Source organism: Stegostoma tigrinum, chromosome 1 (genome assembly GCF_030684315.1).
Source record: "Stegostoma tigrinum isolate sSteTig4 chromosome 1, sSteTig4.hap1, whole genome shotgun sequence".
NCBI lineage: Eukaryota > Metazoa > Chordata > Chondrichthyes > Orectolobiformes > Stegostomatidae > Stegostoma > Stegostoma tigrinum.
The window spans coordinates 131,506,803-131,520,361 of NC_081354.1; the positions used below are offsets into that span (position 1 = coordinate 131,506,803).

Here is a 13,559-nt window from a genome sequence, read left to right on the forward strand (position 1 = left end):
AGGTGAGCGGGGAAAGATTTAATAGGGACGTAAGGGGCAATGTTTTCACTCAACGGATGGTGTGTGTATGGAATGAGTTACCAGAGGAAGTGGTACAGGCTGGTCCAATTACAACATTTAAAAGGCATCTGAATGGGCACCTGAATAGGAAGGGTTGAGACAGATATGGGTCAAATGCTGGCAAATGGGGTTAGATTGATTTAGGATATCTGGTCGCATGGGCGAGTTGGACCAAAGGGTCTGTTTCCATGCTGTGCATCTCTATGACATGCTGAGTTGCCCTTGAGGAGGTGGACATGAGCTGCTTTCTTGAACCGCTGCAGTCTATATGCTGTAGGTTGTCCCACAATGCCAGGGAATTCCTGCCACAGAATTAAAGATTCTAAATATAAGATTAAACCTCCACTCCCTTCGTAAATAAGCTAACATGTGTTATGTAGTTAAAAAGATATCAATGAGAAGTTTCAAGGTGGCAATATAATTCTTGTCTTCAAAATGTTACACAGAGATCACTCAAGTCAGATTACTGTCTTTCAACCTTGTCCAGCTATTTGTTTTAATGCAACCAGTGTTCAAAGACACTCCAAGATTTTGCATTGATTAAATGATCAGAAGGCTTAATCACGAAACTGAACTTTTTTTTTGATATTCTTTCATTCATTCATGAGATGAAAGCATCGCTGGCTAGACGAGCATTTATTGCCCATCCCTAAATGCCCAGTGAGCAGTTCAGAGTCAACCATATTGCTGTGGGCCTCAAGTCACATGTAGGACAGACCAGGTAAGGATGTCAGTTTCCTTCCCTAAAGGACATTAGTGAATCAGATGGGTTTTTCCAACAATCAACAATGGATTCATTGCCATCATTAGATTCTTAATACCAGATTTTTTAAAATTTAATTCAAATTCCACTATTTGTTGGGTGGGATTCAAACCCAAGTCCCCAGAACATTATCTGGGTCTCTGGATCAACAGTCCAGCGATAAAGCCATTAGGCCATCACCTCAACTGTATTGATTCTCACTGGGGCAGTATTGATGGCACTAGCTTGATCTTATAGATGGCAAGTTGGGGAGGGGAAGAGGATGATGAGGAGTGGTGTTGTCAGGCTTTCAAGTTATCTCTATTGCTACCCTAGCCCAGGAGCAGAAATGGGGGAGAAAGTGATCTGACAAAAGTCTGCTCAGATCTCAGTTGGAACAAATAGTCTGCCAAAAATCACCACCAAAATGAGTCAGTGAATAACATCCATGAAGGTGAGGTGCACCTGGGTGCAATGTATAAACATATAGTAGGGGAAAAAGTCACTGTCCCATATCTAAAATATAGATGATTTTTTTTATAAAGCAGCTTTAGTGTTAAGTCATCCACTCACCCTGGTAATGAAGTGTAACTTATGACTGTGGACAGACTATGCTGTAAACTCCTGCACCCTTAATTTCACAGGAGACTCTCCACTGCCAAATGCAAAGCCTTGAACTAACTTGTCTGTATTGGGCTGACGCCGGGAGACCGGCTTCAATCTTTACAAACACCATCCACTTCTCTGCAATCAGTATTTAATATTATTTTAAAGGAAAAGGTATATTAAACAAATTATATTGATAAATACCATTAATAGTGGTTTTAACAGTTACTGCACTAATGTCAAAATATTTGCTTTAATAAAAACAAATGCTAGTTAGGAAGTTCAGTCAGGTTCTTTCTTAATTATTTTTCTCTAAGAGCCCAATGCAAAGACTCCTGTCGTTTTCTTATCCGAAAGTAGCACACTGACTATAATCTGTAAAATTTCAAATCCAACATCCTTTATTTATAAATGTAAGAATGTAGATATATTGTAAGCAAACAGAACGTTGAACAACATGTAGCACCTTTACATCAACAGATCTTTAAGTAACCGAACATTTTACAGCCAGAATGATCTAAAACTCTGAGCATTTAAACCTTAACATAAATATTTGTGAATGTTACATTTTGTTGGATGGAATTTTATCCCCTTTTGTTTATAGAATGGATTTGTTACACACTGCCCTGCACTGTAAACTATTCTGTGATCTGACCACAGAACAAACTGAACAGTGCAATACACTCGTTAAAACTATCAGCAGTTTTACTGTATGATGGGCCTTACAATTCAAAATTGAAAATGTAATTTAAAGAAACTCATCACAATGACTAATATGCCAAAATAGTTATTTGAAGTAAACAACATAAGTGGCATTTATAAAGAAATTACCATTGCTACAGATTATTTCCAGTTGGGCAATGTGAATTGGTCTAGTAAGAAATGTATAGGGATAACCATCAAAATATCATAATCGACCTGTTAATAAATTTTTTGCAGGAGGTCCCAACATATAGATATTGGTTATGTAAACATATTGCCCTGTGGTAATTTTAGAAGTTTCTCTAATATCTAAAATAAAATTTTACATTCTATACTAATCTCACATAAACAGTCATATTTTTGTCTCTCCCATTTCCACAATAAACACAATATGGCTTTATTACCAATTAGCCACTTTCTATTGCAACAACGATGCATCTTACAACACATTTTAGGCTGGATATCAATAGAAAATGCAACACTATTTTATCAGTGGATATACAGTAGTAATTTGGCTCAAAGCTTTTTAATGCTTTATAAAAAATGGTTCTATTATTTTGCTGGCTGACATCTACGTGAAAAGAAATTACTTTTGAAACACGTGGTTTGTTGAACACGTTTTGGCCTACGGACAATATTTATTCTGTTGCATATATTCCAAATATTGCTAATGAATAATTTCTGATATTGAGGTTTTTATTACAATATGGAATAGATCTTCTTTGGTGTCTGTGCAATGGGGATTTTAGTGCAAGGGACACATTGTGTGGTCCACATCATATGGTGTCTCAAGTTAAGAGGCTGCCACAAGCATGCTTCCTAGTTAGTACGGTAAAGTGGTCCACAGAACTTCCAGATAAAAATTCACTTGTCCATACCTCATCACGAATCTACTTGAAATATATTATGAGCAATTATTCTCCTTGATAAAAAGAGCAAGTTTAATTTCTAGTAGTGTAATTTTGTACAGTGTTGACACTGTACAATTCTGTACAATTTTCATTCGCAAGTATAAAAGTATAACAAGTTCAGAAAAATAACAAGGGAAACAATCAATTCAAATATGTGGACACTATCTTTCTCTTTCAAAATTGAAGACTTTAACAGGATAAATGATAAATTGATAAATGGTTACTTTGAGTCTTGCTTTTGATTAATAATAAAAAAGCTCAAACTTTTGCTTTAAAACTGTAGAGCATTCCATTGGATTTAGCTTGGTTTGGCTGATTCTCTGAGCTTCGCATGGAGGGCATCGCAAGTTTTCTTTGCATCACCCAGCAGCATGGCAGTGTTAGGTTTGTAAAACACTGGATTGTCAACAGCAGCATAGCCGACTCCCAGAGATCTCTTCATCACAACAACCTGGAAAAACGACATCAGTCAGAAGACGGTCACTGTCTGTCAATAATATCCAGGTTTGAGCCCCAGCTGCTGTTGAATTTTCTTGTCTCAGCCTGGGCAATAACTGACCAGAATTACAATTGACCAGAATTTGAACTGATTCAAAACAGAAGATCAGATCAGAGGCAAGGAATTCTACAGCAAGAAACTCATCTCCTGGTTCTGCACTGTTTGCCCACCATCTACATGACACACCTTAAGAATAAAATGGAATACTCTCTACTGAGCTTGATGACTGCACTTAATGACAGCACTCCAGAACCGAACATCAGCCAGGACAATGTGGGAAGGCAATAGGCTAGTGGTGTGTCATTGGACTAGCAATCCAGAGACATAGGAAATGTTCCAGTCTCTCTACTTTGAATTCTTCCATGGTAGATAGTGAAATTGAATTCAATAACAATATTCAGGAGACAAAAGTCTAATGATGGTCATGAAACCATTGTTCACTCTGAAGGGAAAAGACATCTGGTTCATTACTGTCCTTTTAGGGAAGGTAACTGCCATCCCTGGTCTAGCCTACAATGTGATTGACTTTTAAATGTCCACTGAGTAATTAGAGATAAGGAAAAGATGTTGGACTGACCAGCAATTTCCACATCCTATGAATGAATTTTTTTAAAAAGCTGCAGCGTGTACCATCAACAACATGCAGCAACTTGTCAGTGTGTCTTCAACAGTAACTTCCACATCCACAACTGCTACCACTGGATAGCCAATGACAACAGATAGAACACCTGCAAGTTCCCTTTCTAGCCATAAACTGTCCTAACTGGAAAATATATTATCACTCCTTCACTGCCACTGGGTCAAGATTCTGGAACCCCTTTCCTATTCACAACCAATGGTCTGCACTGGTTCCAGAAAGTCAGCTAACCACCATCTCATGGTTAATTAACGACGGGCATTAAGTGCTTTCCTTGCCAGTGATACTCACATACAGTGAGGATATATGACAAAAAGGAGATGCGGTGCATGTTAGGGCTGAGATCAGGTATCCTGGTCTGAGGGGAAATATCAATGTCTCTTAGTACCGTTTACTCAGTGTCACTGGAAGATGGGATGACCACTACTTGCACCCATCAGATAAGGGCAGAATCTGTGCCTTCAGCTGTGATGGTCCCTAAAATTAAACTAGCTGCTAATATTCATCATGCACCTTTCAGAATTGAAGAATGATCAACAGAAGAAGTGAACTGGGCTGAAAGAAAAGGAGTGCTTCATGGAACTATCACTACCTGAGGAGGCAGTCAGAAAGAAGAATTAATTCTACTTATGATTGGCAACCAGTTTCTAATGTAAACTGTTTACTGTGTTTATAATGCAATTGTATGCAATTTTAACATGTAATGTAAACTGATGCCCTCTACTGCTGAGAACCACAAAGGAAGCAACAGCACAGAGTCAGCATTACTGCCAAATCACATACCATCCTAATTTGGATACAAGTAATCAATAAGAATACAAATATACTTTTAGAAAAAAGACTTGGAGTTTCCCATCAAACCCTACTGTGACAGCTCAAACAATGTAAGAATTGTACTGATTAGCAGAGAGGAGGATAGAAAGTGCAGGGGCAAATTCAAGAAGGCAATTAGGATAAAAACTTATGAGACAAATCGAGATAGATGTGTGTGATCTTGTAGCCATTATGGAGACAAAGTTACAAGGAACTTAACATTCAGGGATATTTGACCTTTCAGAAAGACTGGAGGGATGGAAAATGTGGTGGGATAGCACTGTTAATAAGGGATGACATGAGGAGAGTTGTGAGAGATGATCTAGGCTCAGATGGTAGAGTTTACAGACTCCCACACAGTAGCTACGCTGTAGGAAAGGCCAGAAATCAACAAAAAATAGGAGCACATAAAAAAGATAAAGCAATAAGTATGGGTGACTTTAATCTTCATGTTGTTCGTGTCAATCAAGTTGGAAAAGGTAGCCATAACAACAAATTCATAGAGTGCCTCAGGGTTAGTTTCCTACAGTAAGATGTCATGGAGCGAACCAGGGTACAGGCTGTTTTAGATCTGGTAATCTGATAATTTCTGGAAATTCATAATCTAATCAAGCAGAATTAGCATGGCTTCATAAAAAGAAAATAGTGTCTGACTAATTTTTTAAGAGTTTTTTTGAGGAAGTCTCAACCACAGTCGATTGAGGGGAACCACTAGATGTGTTGCATTTGAACTTCCAGAAGGCACTCAACAAGTTCCTTGCAAAATGTTCAGTCGTAACTTAAGAGTCAATGATATTGGACTTCGGCATAGAGAATTGGCTCAAGGGCAGGAAACAGCAAGTGGTGTTAAGGGATTCTTTCTCAGGTTGGGGTTCCACAGGAGTCAGTGCTGTGACCTCAACTATTTACAATATAGATGAATGATTTGGAGGAAGGAAGTGAATGTGTTGTAGCCAAATTTGTAGATGACAAAAGTATGCGTGAAGGTAAGTTGCAAGAAGGATACAAAGTGTTTACAGTGATATTGGCAGGTTAATTAAGTGGGCAAGAAGTTGGCAAATGGAGTATAATAGAACATAGAACATTACAGCACAGTACAGGCCCTTCGGCCCTCGATGTTGTGCTGACCTGTCATACCGATCTCAAGCCCATCTAACCTACATTATTCCATGTACGTCCATACACTTATCCAATGACGACTTAAAGTGGGCGAATCTACTACTGTTGCAGGCAAAGCGTTCCATTCCCTTACTACTCTGAGTAAAGAAACTACCTCTGACATCAAATGAAAAGTTTGAAATGAAATGAAATGAAAAGCTGTAGAACATGGTAACACAAAGGGACTTGGAAGTACTTGTACATGAAACACAGAAAGCTGGCACACTGGGGCAGCAGGTAATCAGGAAGGCTAATGAAATGTTGGCCCTAATTTCAAGGGACTTGGAGTATCGGAGTAGGGACATCTTACTGCAACTGTACAAATTACCGGTGTGACCATATCTGGAGAAGAGTGAGTAGTTTTGGTCCCCTTATTTAAGGAAAGACATCATTTCATTGAAGGCAGGTCTGAGAAGGATCGTTAAGATTATCCCTCTATTCTGGGGATCATCCTATGAGCAAAAACAAAACTAGTTGGAACTATATTCACTGGAGTTTAGAAGAATGAGAGATGATCTCATTGGAACATATATAATTCTCAATGGGCTTGAAAGGCAAATGCTGAAGCAATGGTTTCCCTTACTGGAGAGTCGAGGATCAGGGGACATTATCTCAGAATAAAGGACGTCAATGTAAGGCTGAGCTAAGGAGGATTTTCTTCTCTCGGAGGGTTGAGAATCTTTGGAACCCTTTATTGCAGAGAGCTGTGAGGGCACAATCTGTGTGTATATTCAAGGCTGAGAAAGATAGTTTCTTGGCCAGGAAGGAATCAAGAATTATGGGGAAAGGATGTGAGTTTGCTCGCTGAGCTGGAATATTCGTTTTCAGACGTTTCATCACCATTCTAGGTAACATCGTCAGTGAGCCTCTGACGAAGCACTGGTGTTATGTCCTGCATTCTATTTATAAATAGAAAGCGGGACATAACACCAGCGCTTCGTCGGAGGCTCACTGATGATGTTACCTAGAATGGTGACGAAACGTCTGAAAACGAAACTTCCAGCTCAGTGAGCAAACTCACATCCAGAACCTCAACCTGAGCTACAAATCTTCTCAAAACTCGCTATGGGGAAAGGATGGCAAAATAGATGTGAGGAATGTTGGATCAGACATGATCCTCTCAACTGGTGGAACAGACTTGAGGGACCAAATGCCAATCAAGGATCTGTCTATCTCTGCCTTAAATATATCTCCATGGCCTTCTGCAGCAATGCATTTCACAGACAAACTACCCTCTGGCTGAAGAAATTTCTCCTCTTCTCAGTTCTAAAGAATTGCTCTTCACTCTGAGGATGTGCCCTTTAGTTCTACTTTCTCTTTCTAGTGGAAATATATTCTCCATATCCACTCTATCCAGGTCTTTCAGTATTCTGCAAGTTTCAATGAAATTCCCTTTCATCCTCCTAAACTCCATCAAGAACATATCCAGCGTGCTTAATCGCTCCTCATACAAAACACCCTTCACTCCTTGTGTCATTTGTGCGAACCTTCTCTGGAACACCTCCAATGTCAGCACATCCTTCCTTACAAAGAGGGCCTAAAGCTGCTCATAATATTCCAAATGTGGTCTGACCAGAGCCTTCAGCCTCAGCAGTATGATCTTGCTCTTGTCTTCCCTGGTTCTCTTGAAGTAAATGCTAACATTATATTTAACTTTATTGCAGTCAACTGAACCTGCATGTTAACCTTTACAGAATCCTAAACAGGATTACAAATTTCCTTTGTGCTTCAGATTTCCAAAGACTTTTCCAATTTGGAAACAACTGACCTTGTCTCTATTCTTCCTACCAAAGTTCTTAATCTTATGCTTTCCTACTGGAATACCTGAAGATGAGGTGTTAACTTGGTGAAGCCATCAAACAGGACAAATTGCATGCTAAACAGCAAAAGCAGCAAGTGATAGACGGAGCTAAGCGATCCCTCAATACTGACTCCACACCCCATGAGGTCTCATGGCTTCAGGTTAAACATGGCAAGGAAACCTCCTGATGATTACCACATAACATCCTCCCTTCAGCTGATGAATCAGTCTCATCCATGTTGAACAAAACTTGGAAGAAGCACAGAGGATGGCAAGGGTACAAAATGAACTCTGGGTGGGAGATTTCAATATCCCCATCTAGAGTAGCTTGGCAGCAATACTACAGATTGAACTGTGTACAGGTTAAACTGGCAGGGTCCTAAAGGACATAGCTGCTAGGCTGCAGGTAGTGAAGGAACCAACAAGATGGAAAAACATAGCTCTAGTCATCCTTACCACTCTGCCAGGTGAAGTTGTATCTGAACATGATAGTATTGGTACGAGTGACCAACACAGAGTCCTTGTGCAGACGAAATACCACCTTCACATTGAGAACAACTTCCATCATGTTGTGTGACACTATCACCGTGCTAAATGGGACAGACTTCATACAGATTTAGCAACTCAAGTCTGGGCATCCATGAGGTGCTGTGGGCCATCCACAGCAGCAGAATTGTACTCTATCACAACCCATAGTCTCATGGCCCAGCATATCCCCGACACAACCATTACCATCAAGCCAGGGGATCAACCCGGCTTGAATGAAGAGTGCAGGAGGCATGCCAGGCACCAGACATACCTGAAGATGAGTTATTAACCTGGTGAAGCCACCAAACAGGTTGGCTTGCACGCCAAACAGCGAAAGCAGCAAGTGATAGACATAGCTAAGCAATCCCACAACCAACGGAGCAGATCTAAGCTGTGCAGGCCTGCCACATCCAGTCATGGTGGTGGACAAGTAAACAACTCACTGGAGGAGGAGGTTCCACAAATATCCCCATCTTCAATGATGGAAAAGCCCAGTACATCAGTGCAAATGATAAGGCTGAAGCATTTGTAGCAATCTTCAGCCAGAAGTGCTGAGTGGATGATCCATCTCGGCCTTTTCCAGTGGTCCCCAGCATAACTGATACCAGTCTTCAGTCAATTCCATTCACTCCACGTGATATCAAGAAACGGGTGGAGACGTGGATACTGCAAAGGCTACAGGCCCTGACAACATGCCAGTAATAGCACTGAAGACTTGTGCTCCAGAACTTACTGCTCTCCTACCCAAGCTGTTCCAGCACAGTTACAACACTGGCATCTACCGGTAATGTGGAAAATCGCCCAGATATGTCCTGTACACAAAAAGCAGGACAAAACCAACCCGGCCAATTACCGCCCCAACATCTCCTCTCAATCGTTGATGATGTGATGAAAGGTGTCAGTAACAGTGCTATCAAGCAGCACTTGCTCAGCAATAACCTGCTCAGTGACGCCCAGTTTCGGTTCTGCCAGGGCCACTCAGCTCCTGACCTCATTACAGCCTTCGTACAAACATGGACAAAAGACCTGAATTCCAGAGGTGAGGTGAGAGTGACAGCCCTTGATATCAAGGCTACATTCAACCGAGAGTGGCATCAAGGAGCCTGAGCAAAACTGGAATCAATGTGTGAGTGATAATGGGAACTGCAGATGCTGGAGAATCCAAGATAATAAAATGTGAGGCTGGATGAACACAGCAGGACAAGCAGCATCTCAGGAGCACAAAAGCTGACGTTTCAGGCCTAGACCCTTCATCAGAGAGGGGGATGGGGTGAGGGTTCTGGAATAAATAGGGAGAGAGGGGGAGGCGGAACGAAGATGGAAAGAAAAGAAGATAGGTGGAGAGGAGAGTATAGGTGGGGAGGTAGGGAGGGGACAGGTCAGTCCAGGGAAGACGGACAGGTCAAGGAGGTGGGATGAGGTTAGTAGGTAGGAAATGGAGGTGCGGCTTGGGGTGGGAGGAAGGGACGGGTGAAAGGAAGAACAGGCTAGGAAGGCAGAGACAGGCTGGGCTGGTTTTGGGATGCAGTGGGGGGAGGGGAAGAGCTGGGCTGGTTGTGTGGTTCAGTGGGGGGAGGGGATGAACTGGGCTGGTTTTGGGATGCAGTGGGGGGAGGGGAGATTTTGAAGCTGGTGAAGTCCACATTGATACCATTGGGCTGCAGGGTTCCCAAGCGGAATATGAGTTGCTGTTCCTGCAACCTTCGGGTGGCATCATTGTGGCACTGCAGGAGGCCCATGATGGACATGTCATCTAAAGAATGGGAGGGGGAGTGGAAATGGTTCGCGACTGGGAGGTGCAGTTGTTTATTGCAAACCGAGCAGAGGTGTTCTGCAAAGTGGTCTCCAAGCCTCCGTTTGGTCCGCTTGGGAACCCTGCAGCCCAATGGTATCAATGTGGACTTCACCACCTTCAAAATCTCCCCTTCCCCCACTGCATCCCAAAACCAGCCCAGTTCGTCCCCTCCCCACACTGAACCACACAACCAGCCCAGCTCTTCCCCTCCACCCACTGCATCCCAAAAACAGCCCAGCCTGTCTCTGCCTCCCTAACCTGTTCTTCCTCTCACCCATCCCTTCCTCCCACCCCAAGCCGCACCTCCATTTCCTACCTACTAACCTCATCCCACCTCCTTGACCTGTCCGTCTTCCCTGGACTGACCTATCCCTTCCCTACCTCCCCACCTATACTCTACTCTCCATCTATCTTCTTTTGTCTCCATCTTCGGTCCGCCTCCCCCTCTCTCCCTATTCATTCCAGAACCCTCACCCCATCCCACTCTCTGATGAAGGGTCGAGGCCAAAACGTCAGCTTTTGTGCTCCTGAGATGTTGCTTGGCCGGCTGTGTTCATCCAGCTTCACACTTTATTATCTTGCAATCAATGTGTATCAGGGACAAACTCTCCAGTGGTTGGAGCCATACCTGACATTTAGGAAGATTGTTGTTGGAAGTCAATCGTCTTAGCTCCAGGACATCTCTGCAGGAGTTCCTCAGGGTAATGTCCTTGGTCCAACCACCTTCAGCTGTTTCATCAATGACCTTCCCTCCATTGTAAGGTCAGAAGTGGGGATGTTTGCCGATGATTGCACATTGTTCAGCATCATTCCTGACTCCTCAAATACTGAAGTTGTCTGTGTTCAAATGCAGAAGATCTGGACAATATCCAGCTTGGGCTGACAATTGGCAAGTGACATTCATGCCACACAAATGCCAGACTATAACCATCACCAGTAAGAGACAACCTAACCACCAGCCCTTGACATTCAATGGTGTTACCATCACTGCATTTTCCACTATCAACATCCTGGGGGGGTACCATTGACCAAAAACCCAACTGCATTCACCACATAAACACAGTGGCTAAAACAGCAGGTGAGAAGCTGGCAATACCGTGGCAAGTAACTTACTGCTTGACTCTTCAAAGCTTGTCCAACACCGACAAGGCACAAGTCAGGAGTGTGCTGGAATAGTCCTCACTTGCCTGGATGGATGCAACACCAACAACACTCAAGAAGCTTGACACCATCCAGGACAAAGTAGCCAGCTTGGCTGGCACTACATCCACAAGCATTCACTCCCTCCAGCACCAACGCTTAGTAACTACAGTATGTATTATCTACAATTTTCACTGCAGAAATTCACCAAAGATCCTCAGACAGTACTTTTCAAACCCATGACCACTTCCATCTAGAAGGACAAGAGTAGCAGATATGTGGGAACACCACCAACTCCAAGTTCCCCTCCAAGTCAGTCACCATCCTGACTTGGAAATATATCACCGTTCCTTCACTGTTGCTGAGTCAAAATCCTGGAATTTCCTCTCTAATAGCATTGTGGGTCAACCCACAGCAGCTGGACTGCAGCGATTCAAGAAGGCAGCTCACCAACACCTTCTCGAGGGCAACTGGGGATGGGCAAGAAATGTTGGCCAGCCAGAGATGCTCACGTTCTACAAATGAATAGAAAAAAATCCATCTTTTTTCCCCTCTCTAACAGCCTGTGCAGCCTCCCAACTTCTTCAGCACTACATGTCCCTCCATATCCAAAGGAACAATAAAACTAGGAAAGACTTGGGTCTTAGAATCCTTATAGAGTGGAAACAGTCCATTCAGGCCAACAAGTCCACGCCAACTCTCTGAGGAACATCCCATCCAAACCCACCCGGACCCCATTTCCCACGGCTCATCCACCTAACCTGCACATCCCTGGACACTATGGGCAAATTAGCATGGCCAATCCAACTATTCCACATGCTTTTGGACAGTGGGAGGCACCCAGAATAAACCCACATGGACATGGGGAGAATGTACAAACCTGACACAGTCGCCCAAGGCTGGGATTGAATCCGGCTCTCTGGAGCCGTGAGGCATCAGTGCTAACCACTGAGCCATTAAGAGCCAAGCAGAAAACCTAAGCATTAAGCCAGAGGACACTGGTAGAGTGTTGAATGAGAGCTTCGCATCTGTCTTTCACATAGGAGAAAGAGGATGCAAGCACAAAATTTGAGAAGATGGACTGAGAAGTTCTTGAGTAGATTGAAATAAGAAGCGGGAGTTTTTGGAGGCTTTGGTGCATTTAAAAGAGGATAAATATCCAGGTCTGGATGAGTTGCATCCCAGGTTGCTGTGGGACAGGAGGACGGAAATAATAGCAGCCCTGACCTAAATTTATAAATCTTCTCTGGCCACATGTGATGAGTCAGAGGACTGAAGGACAGCTAATGTGGTTCCACTTTTCAAGAAGGGGTAGAGAAACAGCTGCAGAAAATTCTGAAGGAGAGAATTAAACTCCACTTGGAGAGGCAAGGTTTGATCAGGTATAGTCTGCATAACTTTGTCAGAAGGAGGTCATGCCTAATAAATTTGACAGAAACTATCGAGGAGGTAACCAAGTGAGTTGCTGAGGGCATGGCAGTTGATGTAATTTGTGTGGATTTCAGCAAGACCCTTGACAAGGTTCTACATGGGAAACTGGTAAAGAAGGTAAAAGCTCATGGAATCCAGAGTAACGTGGCAAATGGATCCAAAATTAGCTTCAGGGCTGAAGTCAGAGGGTTGCAATAGAAGCCTGTTCATGAGGCTAGAGCCCAGTGTGCAATAGCAAGCCACAGGGATCATTGCTGGGTCCCTTACTGGTTGTGATATTTATAAATTATGTAGATTAGAATGTCGAGAGTGATAATATGTAAATTTGCAGATTAAACAAAGAATGGCTGGGTCACAGGTGGCATGGTGGCACAGTGGTTAGCACTGCTGCCTCAGTGCCACGGACCCGGGTTCGATTCCAACCTCGGGCAACTGTCTGTGTAGAGTTTGCACATTCTCCCCGAGTCTGAGTGGGTTTCCTCCAGGTGCTCTGGTTTCCTCCCATCAGTCCAAAGATGTGCAGATTAGGTGGATTGGCCATGTTAAATTGCTCATAGTGTTCAGGGAGGTGTAGATTAGGAGGGTTATAGGGGGATGGGTCTGGGTGGGATGTTCTGCAGTTCAGTGTGGACTTGTTGGGTCAAAGGGCCTGTTTCTATGACAGTGAGGAGGTAAGTCTCAGGATACCAGAGGATATAGACCAGATGGGCAGATCAGTGGCAGATGGAAGGCAACT

General features: G+C 43.1%; 1 protein-coding gene across 1 annotated transcript in view; it reads right to left on the minus strand.

The window, feature by feature from the left end:
• Positions 1-3,319: 3,319 nt before the first annotated feature.
• The window catches only part of LOC125452996 (NAD(P) transhydrogenase, mitochondrial-like), a 189,666-nt gene continuing 179,426 nt past the window's right edge, over positions 3,320-13,559 (minus strand). Inside the window, exon 21 of the mRNA XM_048532046.1 lies at positions 3,320-3,472. Within this exon, the coding sequence (XP_048388003.1) occupies positions 3,320-3,472 (153 nt within the window). The remainder of the gene's footprint in view (positions 3,473-13,559) is intronic.